The sequence below is a fragment of the Sprattus sprattus genome, assembly GCF_963457725.1.
Source record: "Sprattus sprattus genome assembly, chromosome: 19".
Taxonomy (NCBI): Eukaryota; Metazoa; Chordata; class Actinopteri; order Clupeiformes; family Clupeidae; genus Sprattus; species Sprattus sprattus.
Genome location: NC_137917.1, coordinates 15,538,951 through 15,551,137, shown reverse-complemented (window position 1 = coordinate 15,551,137; position 12,187 = coordinate 15,538,951). Strand labels below are relative to the sequence as shown.

At 48.3% G+C, this 12,187-nt stretch overlaps 1 protein-coding gene across 1 annotated transcript; it reads right to left on the bottom strand.

Moving 5' to 3' along the window:
- Positions 1-6,038: 6,038 nt before the first annotated feature.
- On the bottom strand, positions 6,039-7,226 carry LOC308380607 (putative nuclease HARBI1; the record flags this gene model as incomplete). The annotated part of the gene is made up of 2 exons (XM_080858015.1): positions 6,039-6,107; positions 6,297-7,226. 2 exons carry the CDS (start codon positions 7,224-7,226, stop codon positions 6,039-6,041), a joined length of 999 nt encoding a protein of 332 aa, XP_080714141.1.
- Positions 7,227-12,187: the final 4,961 nt, after the last annotated feature.

Genomic DNA, 12,187 nt, shown 5'->3' with positions numbered 1-12,187 from the left:
GGTTGTATGGAACCGGTGCCGTATTGGTACCGGTTCTCGGTACCCAACCCTAGTCATAAATGTCATCATAAGAAGTAACTTCCTACTCACTAGTATTTTTACTCTTACTCAAGTAATTTTTTAGATTGGTACTTCTACACATAATTATTAAGCTTATTATATATGTAAATACAAACCACAGAGTCAATAACTCAGATTGTTAATATCTTGTGGACAATCAGAAGTCCTGAAGAACTTCATATTTGCTAAACAGTCAAAATCGATGTGTATGAGTGTGCACACTTCTGTTTGTGTGAGTTTGTGGTATGTGCGTGTGCATGCAGACAGTACATGACTTGAGCTGACATCTTTGCTCTCTGCATTGCAAGGCCTCTGGACCCAGCGGGCCCTCGACCGAGAGGCAATAAATAAGCTCTCAACGACACACAGTGGTGACGCTGCAGCCCAGGTAATGCATGCAAGCGCAGATAAGAGGCCCTCTCATCACCATCCCTACTGCCACCTGCCTCCAGAGGAAGGCTCAGCTCAGCTCAGCTTCCCCGACCTTGGCTGGGCCCACTCCGTCTGCATTCTCGCGCGCGTGACCTCGGGCGCACCGTGAGCAGCTATTTATAGCACAGCGGAAAATGACTTTGACGTTGCAGCAAAACAACAATTTACCACCCGCCTATTACTGGGAAAGGTTCAAAACGAGAATAAGATATAAAAAAACTAAGGAAGGAAGAAGAAAGGAAAAGGAAAGCAAAAAGCGAGGCCTTCGACAAGTCTGGCTAATTTACTCTCAGAGTTGTCACGGTAATTACTAACTTTCAGCAGAGTCATCTCATTTTCAGCAGACAGCTAAGTAACACTAAAACACGGATAATTACAGCACCACTTTATCCTTTTTCATCCCATAATGCAACATTCAGTCATTTGGGCCATGTATTCTCAAACAGACCTCCATGTTGCTGCAGATTTTGGCGCCTAATTGAGCCAGCCGAAACTTGAGTGTTTGCAGAGCTTTTAACTCTAAAAGCAATATTAGCCACAGCCACATAATACAAATGACTGTTTTGTGGTCATGTTGTGGTTGAGACAAAAAAACAAGACTTCTAAACTGAAATACTGAGAATGGTGCAGCCATTATTTTTCCAACCATCACTGTGATTTTTACAAGGAACCATGGGTCTCTGGTTTTCTCAAAAATCCACAGCATTGCTCGCTCAGTAGTGAAATGTCTGGGAGGGAGATCATACACTGACAGAAACAAACTCTGAATCAAATCCAGCCACAATCTGTCTAGTATCCATGCAATAGGCACACACTGCCTGATATATCAAGCAATTTGAGCCAGCATGCCATTTCATTAGCCTCAGGTAAGCAATGTCATCTGGTGCCTACCTGGAAGCCAAGAGTTCCACACCTGACCCTGTGACTAATTGCAGTCCTTATAGCTGGTTCTGGATGCTATATTATTACTATTCCTACTACCTCTATCAACACTAGCAGGTATTTTGCAGGGGTAATTCAGTCAGTTACTTAACTGCATTACAGGATAGGTACAATAATACCAGTTATACTTGTGATTAATACGTAAGAGATAATGTATTGTCCGGAGGTCAATATCCAAAAATAAATCCCGACGGGGCGAACAGCACCCCGACGCGCAGTCGACGGACAATAAATGATCCCGCTTATTATACGGTTATTTGCCAAAAACAATAGAAGACATTCCTCCAACATACCTCTTTTTAATGATTTAGTTGCCGTTTCATGATTCCCATTTAGAAATAAATAGTTCTTCAAGCAAATAGAACTTTGAAGTTTCAGGTGTTGCGTAGCAACCCATCACTTGCTGACTTCAAAGTCTGTTACATTAAATGACCAGGGCCTCGTTTCCCGATAACGACGTATCTTAACGGCCTACGTGGATTTTCGCGACATCGTACACTAAGTAACACTTTCTATTTACGTGCGTTTCCCAACCATCTACTTAAAGTCAGGTGCACGAGCGCAACGTGCACGAGTGCTTAAGTAGCTCTTAGGGTGGAGCTGTCCATCACAGTAGTTCTGAAAGTACAGCAATCGATGCCAGAAGAGTCGATTTTGAATGAAGTTCCAATATAACAAGTCTCGACATAAGAACAATACCTCAATACACCTCAGGCCTGCGTTAGCGAGGCGCTACAGCACCTGGCTGACCAGATAATCACCATGGAGAGAAAATATCCAGACTCCCTTCTCATTATCCTTGGGGATTTTAATAAAGCAAACCTCAGCAACGAACTGCCAAAATATAGGCAGCAGATTAAGTGCCCGACCAGAGACAAAAACACACTGGACCACTGCTATACAGTTTTAAAGAACACATATCACTCTGTTCCCCGTGCAGCTTTGGGACTCTCTGATCACTGCCTGGTCCATCTGCTCCCAACCTACAGGCAGAAATTAAAATCTGCAAAGCCTGTAGTCAAGACAGTGAAAAAATGGACCAACGAGTCAAAACTGGAGCTACAGGCCTGCTTTGACTGCACTGACTGGAGTGTTTTTGAGGCTACATCTAAAGATCTGGACGAACTTACTGACACTGTGACATCTTACATCAGTTTTTGTGAGGACATGTGTGTACCCACCAAAACTTTCCGCACCTTCAGCAATAATAAACCGTGGTTTACAGCAAAGCTCAGACAGCTTCGGAAGGCCAAAGAGGAGGCCTACAGGAGTGGGGACAGGATCCTATACAACCAGGCCAGGAACACACTGACAAAGGAGATCAGGGCAGCAAAGAGGAGCTACTCTGAAAAGCTTAAAATCAGGTTCTCATCCAACGATCCTGCGTCAGTGTGGAGAGGCCTGCAGGACATCACCAACTACAGGAAACAGTCCCCCCACACTGCAGTGAACCCTCAACTAGCTGACGATCTGAATGAGTTTTACTGCAGGTTTGATCACCCTACATCCACTCCCCGCTCTAACTCAGACTTTATCCAACTAACTGCACCCCCTGCCATCACCTCCCCCCTCCCTCCTAACTCCACCCCGGCACTGACGGTCAGTGAAGAAGATGTGTGTCAGCTCTTTCAGAAACAGAAGATCAGGAAGGCTCCAGGCCCAGACGGTGTGTCACCCTCCTGTCTGAAAGTCTGCGCTGACCAGCTGGCCCCCATCTTCACACGGATCTTCAACAGATCTCTCGAGCTGAGTGAAGTCCCGTCCTGCTTCAAACACTCCACCATCATTCCGGTTCCCAAGAAACCCTCCATCACTGGCCTGAATGACTACAGGCCGGTCGCTCTGACGTCTGTGGTCATGAAGTCCTTTGAGAGACTGGTGTTGTCCCACCTGAAGGTCATCACAGGCCCCCTGCTGGACCCTCTCCAGTTCGCCTACCGGGCTAATAGGTCAGTTGAAGATGCAGTAAACATGGGACTGCACTACATCCTACAACACCTCGACTCCCCAGGGACGTATGCTAGGATGCTGTTTGTGGACTTCAGCTCGGCGTTCAACACCATCATGCCGGAAGCCCTCCTCACCAAACTCACCCAGCTCACTGTGCCCGCCTCCACCTGTCAGTGGATAACGAACTTCCTGACAGACAGGAAGCAGCAGGTAAGGCTGGGAGAAATAACATCCAGTACCAGGACAGTCAGCACTGGTGCTCCCCAGGGTTGCGTGCTCTCCCCGCTGCTCTTTTCCCTGTACACAAATGACTGCACCTCAGGAGACCCGTCTGTTCAGCTCCTGAAATTTGCAGACGACACTACAATCATCGGCCTCATCCGAGATGGAGATGAGTCTGCATACCGGAGGGAAGTTGAACAGCTCGCCCTGTGGTGCAGTCGCTACAACCTGGAGTTGAACTCGCTCAAAACTGTTGAAATGATAGTGGACTTCAGGAGGAACCCCCCATCACTGCCCCCCCTCACCATACTGAACTGCACTGTGTCTGTCGTGGAATCCTTCAGGTTTCTGGGTTCCACAATCTCCCAGAACCTGAAGTGGGAGCCAAACATTAGATCAGTCACCAAAAAGGCCCAGCAGCGGATGTTCTTCCTGCGCCAGCTCAGGAAGTACAACCTGCCTCAGGAGCTGCTGATCCAGTTTTACACTGCAGTCATTGAGTCTGTTCTCTGCTCATCTATCACTGTCTGGTTTGGATCGGCCACTAAACTGGACAGGAACAGACTACAACGGACAGTCAGATCAGCAGAAATCATCATCGGTGCCGACCTGCCCACCATCCAGGACCTGTACACCACCAGAGCCAGGAAACGGGCAGGGAAAATTATTGCAGACCCCTCACACCCTGGACATAATCTGTTTCAGCTCCTCCCCTCTGGCAGGCGCTACAGATCCCTGCACACCAAAACCACCAGACACAGGAACAGTTTTTTTCCCCTTGTCGTCACCTTAATGAACACTTGAAAATGTATTATATTTATTATTATATTTATATTACATTATATTTATTTATTTGATCCTAAACTGTTGTGATACATTGCACATTTTCAGTTAAAGTACATTGAGAGCAGCTAAACACCACAACAAATTCCTTGTATATGAAAATGTACTTGGCCAATAAACATGATTCTGATTCTGATTCTGATTCTGATTCTGATATATAGGCTAGAAAAGATCAAATAAAAACATCACTCAGGGCATAAGCCGCCATAATATGTGACTTCAATTCAGATATTGATTGAAAAACAACTACAAAAGGGCGCGTGTGCTGAATGAATTATTTAAAAACGCGCTCAGATGAACTAGAAAACAGACTATGAATACAAGAAGACCCAAAAGGTCTTTGACAAACGCCCACACTTAGGCTTGCCTAGTTGTTCACCTGTGTGATCACTGATTGCAGGTGATTCCAATGTATTGATTATGGACTAGGATTGGCTGATGCATCTTATATTAGGACCTGTGGGTAGTTGTCCGTATGAAAAGATGGATGCAAGACGTAAGAGGCGTGCAGCGTCGTTTGCAAAGGAGGAAATACAAGTACTCCTTGACGAGGTGGAAGCAAATAGGAGCATCCTATTCGGCCGCTTTAAAGGAAACGTGTCCAACAAAGCAAAGACTGCTGTCTGGATAACCACCGCTGAAAGAATGGCTGCTTCCAGCTCCTCCTGCCCAGTTAGAACGTGGACAGACGTGAGGAAGAAATGGCAAGACCTCGCCAGCACCACCAAGACCAGAGGGGCGGTTGTGCGGAGGGAGGCAGTGAAGACTGGTGGTGGCCCCAACACCGTGCTCCCCCTCACCACTGAGGAAAACAGGGTGCTGGCCATCATCGGCCACACTGCCTCCGAAGGGATCCCGGGGGGCATAGATCTGAGGGCGGGGGCTTCCACCTCCCAGCCCCCCGGGGCCTCATCCCCAGCCCTGACGTCCGATGCCTCCTCGCCAACCCACAGTGCCACGCCCACCACCGCACCCAGCTCCCTCCCGACAGACCTCGGACGACAGGTGGCAGGGGGCAGAGTCGCGACTGGCGCTGCACCTGCAGCGAAGGTCTGCTGCAAGTGGAGAGGGAGAGGGCGCAGATGGAGCGGGAGAGGTTGGAGGTGGAAAGGGAGAAGGTGGTGTCTCTGCGGGGAGTGGAGGAGGGGCTGCGGGGAGTGGGGGCGCAGCTGGAGCGCTCCCACAACCTCGCGCAGGAGCGGCTGGTAATAATGAGGGCCCAACTCGCTATCCAGCAGAGACAGCTGCTGCTGCAGGAGGAGCAGTCCGCGAGGCCCTCATTGAGCCTATTCCTGCAGCCTCAGGGTGAGTAACATTTAACAGTGTCCAATTCTCCAGTGTATTCCATTCAATTTCACTATTCAACCTTTCTTCCTTGCAGATGCCCCACATCCCAGTCCACCTCTAACCTGATGGCGAGGAGGCATTGGAGCTCCGGCCCCTCTGGTGTGGGCGAGTCTTGCCATTTGTTCCTCACGACTGTCCACATTCTGACTGGGCAGGAGCTGGCAGCAGCCATTCTGCTTGCCATAGACAGCGGTCTTTGTTTTGTTTGATGATGTCCCTTTAAGCGGCCCAATAGGATGCTCCTATTCCACCTCGTCAAGGAGTAATGGTATTCCCTCCTTTGCAAACGACGTTGCAATGCCAATAAAGCTCTTTTGAAAAACACAAAGGGAAAAACAAAATTAAACAAAGAGGTTGATGACGGCCTGCCGGACCCGAAGACCGGCCCGGTGTTGTTCAGCACGACCTTCGGGTGGGGGAGGGTTGGCATCCTCATCATCATCATCATCATCGTCCTCGTCGTCGTCCTCCTCCTCAGGGAGATAGCCGCCAGCCCGCACAGCCATGTTATGCAACATGGCTGTGACGACTATCACACGAATGCTCCGCTCTGGAGTCAACCGCAGCCCTCCCGCTGAGCGGTGGAGACATCGGAACCTCAGCTTCCACTGACCCAGCACGCGCTCCACCAGGCCCCTGGTCCTGATGTGGGCCGTGTTGTACATCTCCTCAGCTGCGGTAGCGGGATTGGCCACAGGAGTAAGGAGGTAGGATCTCAGCGGGTAGCCACTATCCCCGAGGAAGATCCCCCTCCCAAACACTCCTGCGGCCGCATCCCGCCCCACAGCTGAGTCGGCCCAGATGAATGCGTCGTGGGCGCTTCCTGGCCATTTCGCCACGATGTCAATGAAAAGGCCTTTAGAGTCCACGACGACCTGGACGTTTAAGGCCCAGTAGCCCTTCCGGCAGATGAACGCCGCATCCATCAGCGTTGGGTTGGCAATTGGGATGAGCGTGCCATCCACCACCCCAATCACCCGGGGAATGCCCGCCACTTGGTGGAACTGCACGTTCTCGGTCATCCTTTGCTGTGGTGTCTCTGCCACACGTATGTGTTGCTGTGCGTGTTGGGCCAATATAGCCGTGACGGCCGCCACACACTTCGATACGGCTGCCCTGCTGAGCCCGATTCCATCGCCCACCACCTGTAAGAAACTCCCAGTGGCATAAAAGCGCAATGCCGCCAGGAGCTGGACCATGGGGCTCAGGGCATAGTTGCGCCTTGTTGCCCTTGTTATCAGGGGGGACACGATGTCCAATAACCCTAGGATTTCCCCCCGGGGCAGGCGATAGCGCAACAGTACCTCCCCATCTGACAAAATGTCGAGGGGGTTAAAACGTACCCGCAGCTCAGCATTAATGATAACAAGACGGCTGCGCCGTCGCCGAATTCTCTGATTCATTTGAATAAGTCTCAATACACCAGCCATCTTTACTCCTAGAAGAGTGTAACTCAGCACTACCTTGATATAGGGCTAGCGGGTGCAACCCTCTTGATTGATTTCCAGCCCGGCTCAATGACATGTCAATTTCCTAATATTGCAGCCTAACTACACAGTCAGAAAAGCCATCTCCTTAGTTCAATAACATATTATTTTGTATAATCTTTAATGTGTCGAGGGGGTTGAAGCGTACGTCATGCGTGACTGTATGAGCTATGAAACTAGCGATTTAGGGCACGAAACAACTACTAGCTAGAAAGCTACCATATAAGCCAATGGAGTGGTGGCATAAGCGCTAATTGTGCCATAAAACTACTGTTTGAAAGCTTCAGTTAAGACCTACATACTCTGCATTGGTCGCGTAGCACATTTCAGATCAAACCGAGTCATTATAAACATATAAAAAGTTGTGTAGATAGCTTTATTAATGTAAAATATTCCTCGCTTCAAGTAGCCATGTTTTTTTTTTTAAATTCCCCTTTCTTCCGAACGACGGTCGAACGACGCCCCTGGTGGATTAAATCGCTAAGTGTGAAGTTACTACTGGTCCTGACCACACGTAGAATTCTTCTCAACGAAAGATACACTTAAGCTAAGTGCCGCGTTGGGAAACCCGTCTGCAACGTAGGATTCCTCTTACGAGCGATTTCAAGTGCTTTTTAGGCTAAGTGCGCGTTCGGGAAACGAGGCCCAGACTACTTGGCGGAATGATATTAAAGATGTGAATTAGAAGCACAAAACCCGTTGCCAATGACAGCGGTGAATATCTTTTCGCAGCGGTGAATAACAGAACATTTTCCTGACAAGTCCATCCTGAAAATATTCACCCGCGAACGTTGGGATGGCCCATTCAAATCAACAGTACTTTTTGGAACATTCTGAAGAGCCGTGTAATAATTGTAATTAATGTACTCTATGTAATAGTCTTAATCTAAGCATAATTAACTTACACCAGATGCTAATTCGTTTTTATTTATGTAGAATAAGCATTTGAAGTGGTCCCTGGCTCTGCTGGTTCGTTTTAATGTTAAAATGATGGAGGCATTCATTACACGCACATATCCTGTTCATCCGACACATGTATGTTCCAATTTCATGAGAAGCTTTGAGAGTCTAGTGTGCTGATACGGCAAAAACCACGTGCATGTGAGAGACTTAAAATGCCAAGCACTGGAAACCAAATTACTAATGCAGCTCATTTCCCCTCCCAGAGACACCATGGGCATTGCAAACACTGTGAATTTTCCACCTCTTGATTTACTGATTTATTTTATTGATCTCAAGCATTGCTGAGATAACAGGTTTCCATGGAGATAGAAATTTGACAAATAATGGGGTTTCAGTGAATTAATGTAAGGGGAAAAAGGAATACAAGGATCAGGGCAAATATCATGAATGTCATTATAATTACTCTCTGTGATTACTCTCTTGAAGCACTGTGCTTTTATCTAAACACTTATCTTATCTGGAAGATCACATTAAAAAACCTACTTGCAGAACATACTGCTACACACCTGCAGTAGCCAATGCCTGTCTGTCTTGTCTCTATTTTCACTGCAGTAAATGTTTTTATGAAGCAAATGCTGTTTTTAAGTCTTATCTTTCTTCCACACATTTTTGAGACACCTCTTCTGGTTCTAGCGCTTTTGAGATATTGACACCACTCCAACCCTGACAAGTCAATCCTGATCCCGCATCTCTTGTGAAAATTGTTGCAATGATTGCCCTGGACGTTCTTTTGTTATTGTTGTTTTTCATCCTTTATTTTTCCCACTGAAATTGTGTATATAATGGTGATGATAAAATGTAATGATATAATGGTATATATATATAAATATAAATGCATTATCCTATTGCAAAAAGTGTGCAGTGATAATACTATGAAAGAAACATTAAAAGCGAAGACAGCTGGGCCTCGTTTCCCGATAACGACGTATCTTAACGGCCTACGTGGATTTTCTCGACATCGTACACTAAGTAACACTTTCTATTTACGTGCGTTTCCCAACCATCAACTTAAAGTCAGGTGCACGAGCGCAACGTGCACGAGTTCTTAAGTAGCTCTTAGGGTGGAGCTGTCCATCATAGTAGTTCTGAAAGTACAGCAATCGATGCCAGAAGAGTCGATTTTGAATGAAGTTCCAATATAACAAGTCTCGACATAAGAACAATACCTCAATAAATATATATAGGCTAGAAAAGATCAAATAAAAACATCACTCAGGGCATAAGCCGCCATAATATGTGACTTAATTCTGATATTGATTGAAAAACAACTACAAAAGGGCGCGTGTGCTGAATGAATTATTTAAAAACGACTAAAAAAAGACTATGAATACAAGAAGACCCAAAAGGTCATTGACAAACGCCCACACTTAGGCTTGCCTAGTTGTTCACCTGTGTGATCACTGATTGCAGGTGATTCCAATGTATTGATTATGGACTAGGATTGGCTGATGCATCTTATATTAGGACCTGTGGGTAGTTGTCCGTATGAAAAGATGGATGCTAGACGTAAGAGGCGTGCGGCGTCGTTTGCAAAGGAGGAAATACAAGTACTCCTTGACGAGGTGGAAGCAAATAGGAGCATCCTATTTGGCCGCTTTAAAGGAAACGTGTCCAACAAAGCAAAGACTGCTGTCTGGATAACCACCGCTGAAAGAATGGCTGCTTCCAGCTCCTCCTGCCCAGTCAGAACGTGGACAGACGTGAGGAAGAAATGGCAAGACCTCGCCAGCACCACCAAGACCAGAGGGGCGGTTGTGCGGAGGGAGGCAGTGAAGACTGGTGGTGGCGTCAACACCGTGCTCCCCTCACCACTGAGGAAAACAGGGTGCTGGCCATCATCGGCCACACTGCCTCCGAAGGGATCCCGGGGGGCATAGATCTGAGGGCGGGGGCTTCCACCTCCCAGCCCCCCGGGGCCTCATCCCCAGCCCTGACGTCCGATGCCTCCTCGCCAACCCACAGTGTCACGCCCACCACCGCACCCAGCTCCCTCCCGACAGACCTCGGACGACAGGTGGCAGGGGGCGGAGTCGCGACTGGCGCTGCACCTGCAGTGAAGGTCTGCTGCAAGTGGAGAGGGAGAGGGCGCAGATGGAGCGGGAGAGGTTGGAGGTGGAAAGGGAGAAGGTGGTGTCTCTGCGGGGAGTGGAGGAGGGGCTGCGGGGAGTGGAGGCGCAGCTGGAGCGCTCCCACAACCTCGCGCAGGAGCGGCTGGTAATAATGAGGGCCCAACTCGCTATCCAGCAGAGACAGCTGCAGCTGCAGGAGGAGCAGTCCGCGAGGCCCTCATTTAGCCTATTCCTGCCGCCTCAGGGTGAGTAACATTTTACAGTGTCCAATTCTCCAGTGTATTCCATTCAATTTCACTATTCAACCTTTCTTCCTTGCAGATGCCCCACATCCCAGTCCACCTGCAACCTGATGGCGAGGAGGCATTGGAGCTCCGGCCACCCCTCTGGTGTGGGCGAGTCTTGCCATTTGTTCCTCACGACTGTCCACATTCTGACTGGGTAGGAGCTGGCAGCAGCCATTCTGCTTGCCATAGACAGCGGCCTTTGTTTTGTTTGATGATGTCCCTTTAAGCGGCCCAATAGGATGCTCTTATTTCACCTCGTCAAGGAGTAATGGTATTCCCTCCTTTGCAAACGACGTTGCAATGCCAATAAAGCTCTTTTGTTTATTTGAATTTTGTGTGTGTGTGTTTCCTTTACGGTTTCAGTGGAATGGTGTTGGTATTTTGTGCTAAATGTACTTCGTGTCCAGTCATTGTATTATCAAACCTTGCATGAAATGTGTCTGTTTAGACGGTTTATGTCAGGATTCACTTTGAAAAGGAAAGAACACCACATACGTCCTCTATTTAGTTGGCCATGGGCCAGTCGAGGGGTTCAATACTTCGCTACTTATGTTTCGATTAATCATAACCCATGTGCTTGGTGAATCTCTGTGCGTAACGTGCGCTTTACGCATGCAAACTTGGAGCTGGTGAGCTGCTAACGTTGGTTAGCTTTAAGCATGACAATTGTGATTTGATGGGTGCCACACTGCTGAATGATAACAGTAGGCTCATTGTGGAGTGACATTGGGCTGATGGAGGGGTGGTGTTTGGGTGGTGTTTGTGACAGATGCTGGAAGATGTCAATGAAAAGGCCTTTAGAGTCCACGACGACCTGGACGTTCAAGGCCGAGTAGCCCTTCCGGCAGATGAACGCCCCATCCATCAGCGTTGGGTTGGCAATTGGGATGAGCGTGCCATCCACCACCCCAATCACCCGGGGAATGCCCGCCACTTGGTGGAACTGCTGGTTCTCGGTCATCCTTTGCTGTGGTGTCTCTGCCACACGTATGTGTTGCTGTGCGTGTTGGGCCAATATAGCCGTGACGGCCGCCACACACTTCGATACGGCTGCCCTGCTGAGCCCGACTCCATCGCTCACCACCTGTAAGAAACTCCCAGTGGCATAAAAGCGCAATGCCGCCAGGAGCTGGACCATGGGGCTCAGGGCATAGTTGCGCCTTGTTGCCCTTGTTATCAGGGGGGACACGATGTCCAATAACCCTAGGATTTCCCCCCGGGGCAGGCGATAGCGCAACAGTACCTCCCCATCTGACAAAATGTCGAGGGGGTTGAAACATACCCTCAGCTCAGCATTAATGATAACAAGACGGCTGCGCCGTCGCCGAATCCTCTGATTCATTTGAATTAGTCTCAATAGACCCGCCATCTTTACTCCTCGAAGAGTGTAACTCAGCACTACCTTGATATAGGGCTAGCGGGTGCAACCCTCTTGATTGATTTCCAGCCCGGCTCAATGACATGTCAATTTCCTAATATTGCAGCCTAACTACACAGTCAGAAAAGCCATCTCCTTAGTTCAATAACATATTATTTTGTATAATCTTTAATGTGTCGAGGGGGTTGAAGCGTACGTCATGCGTGA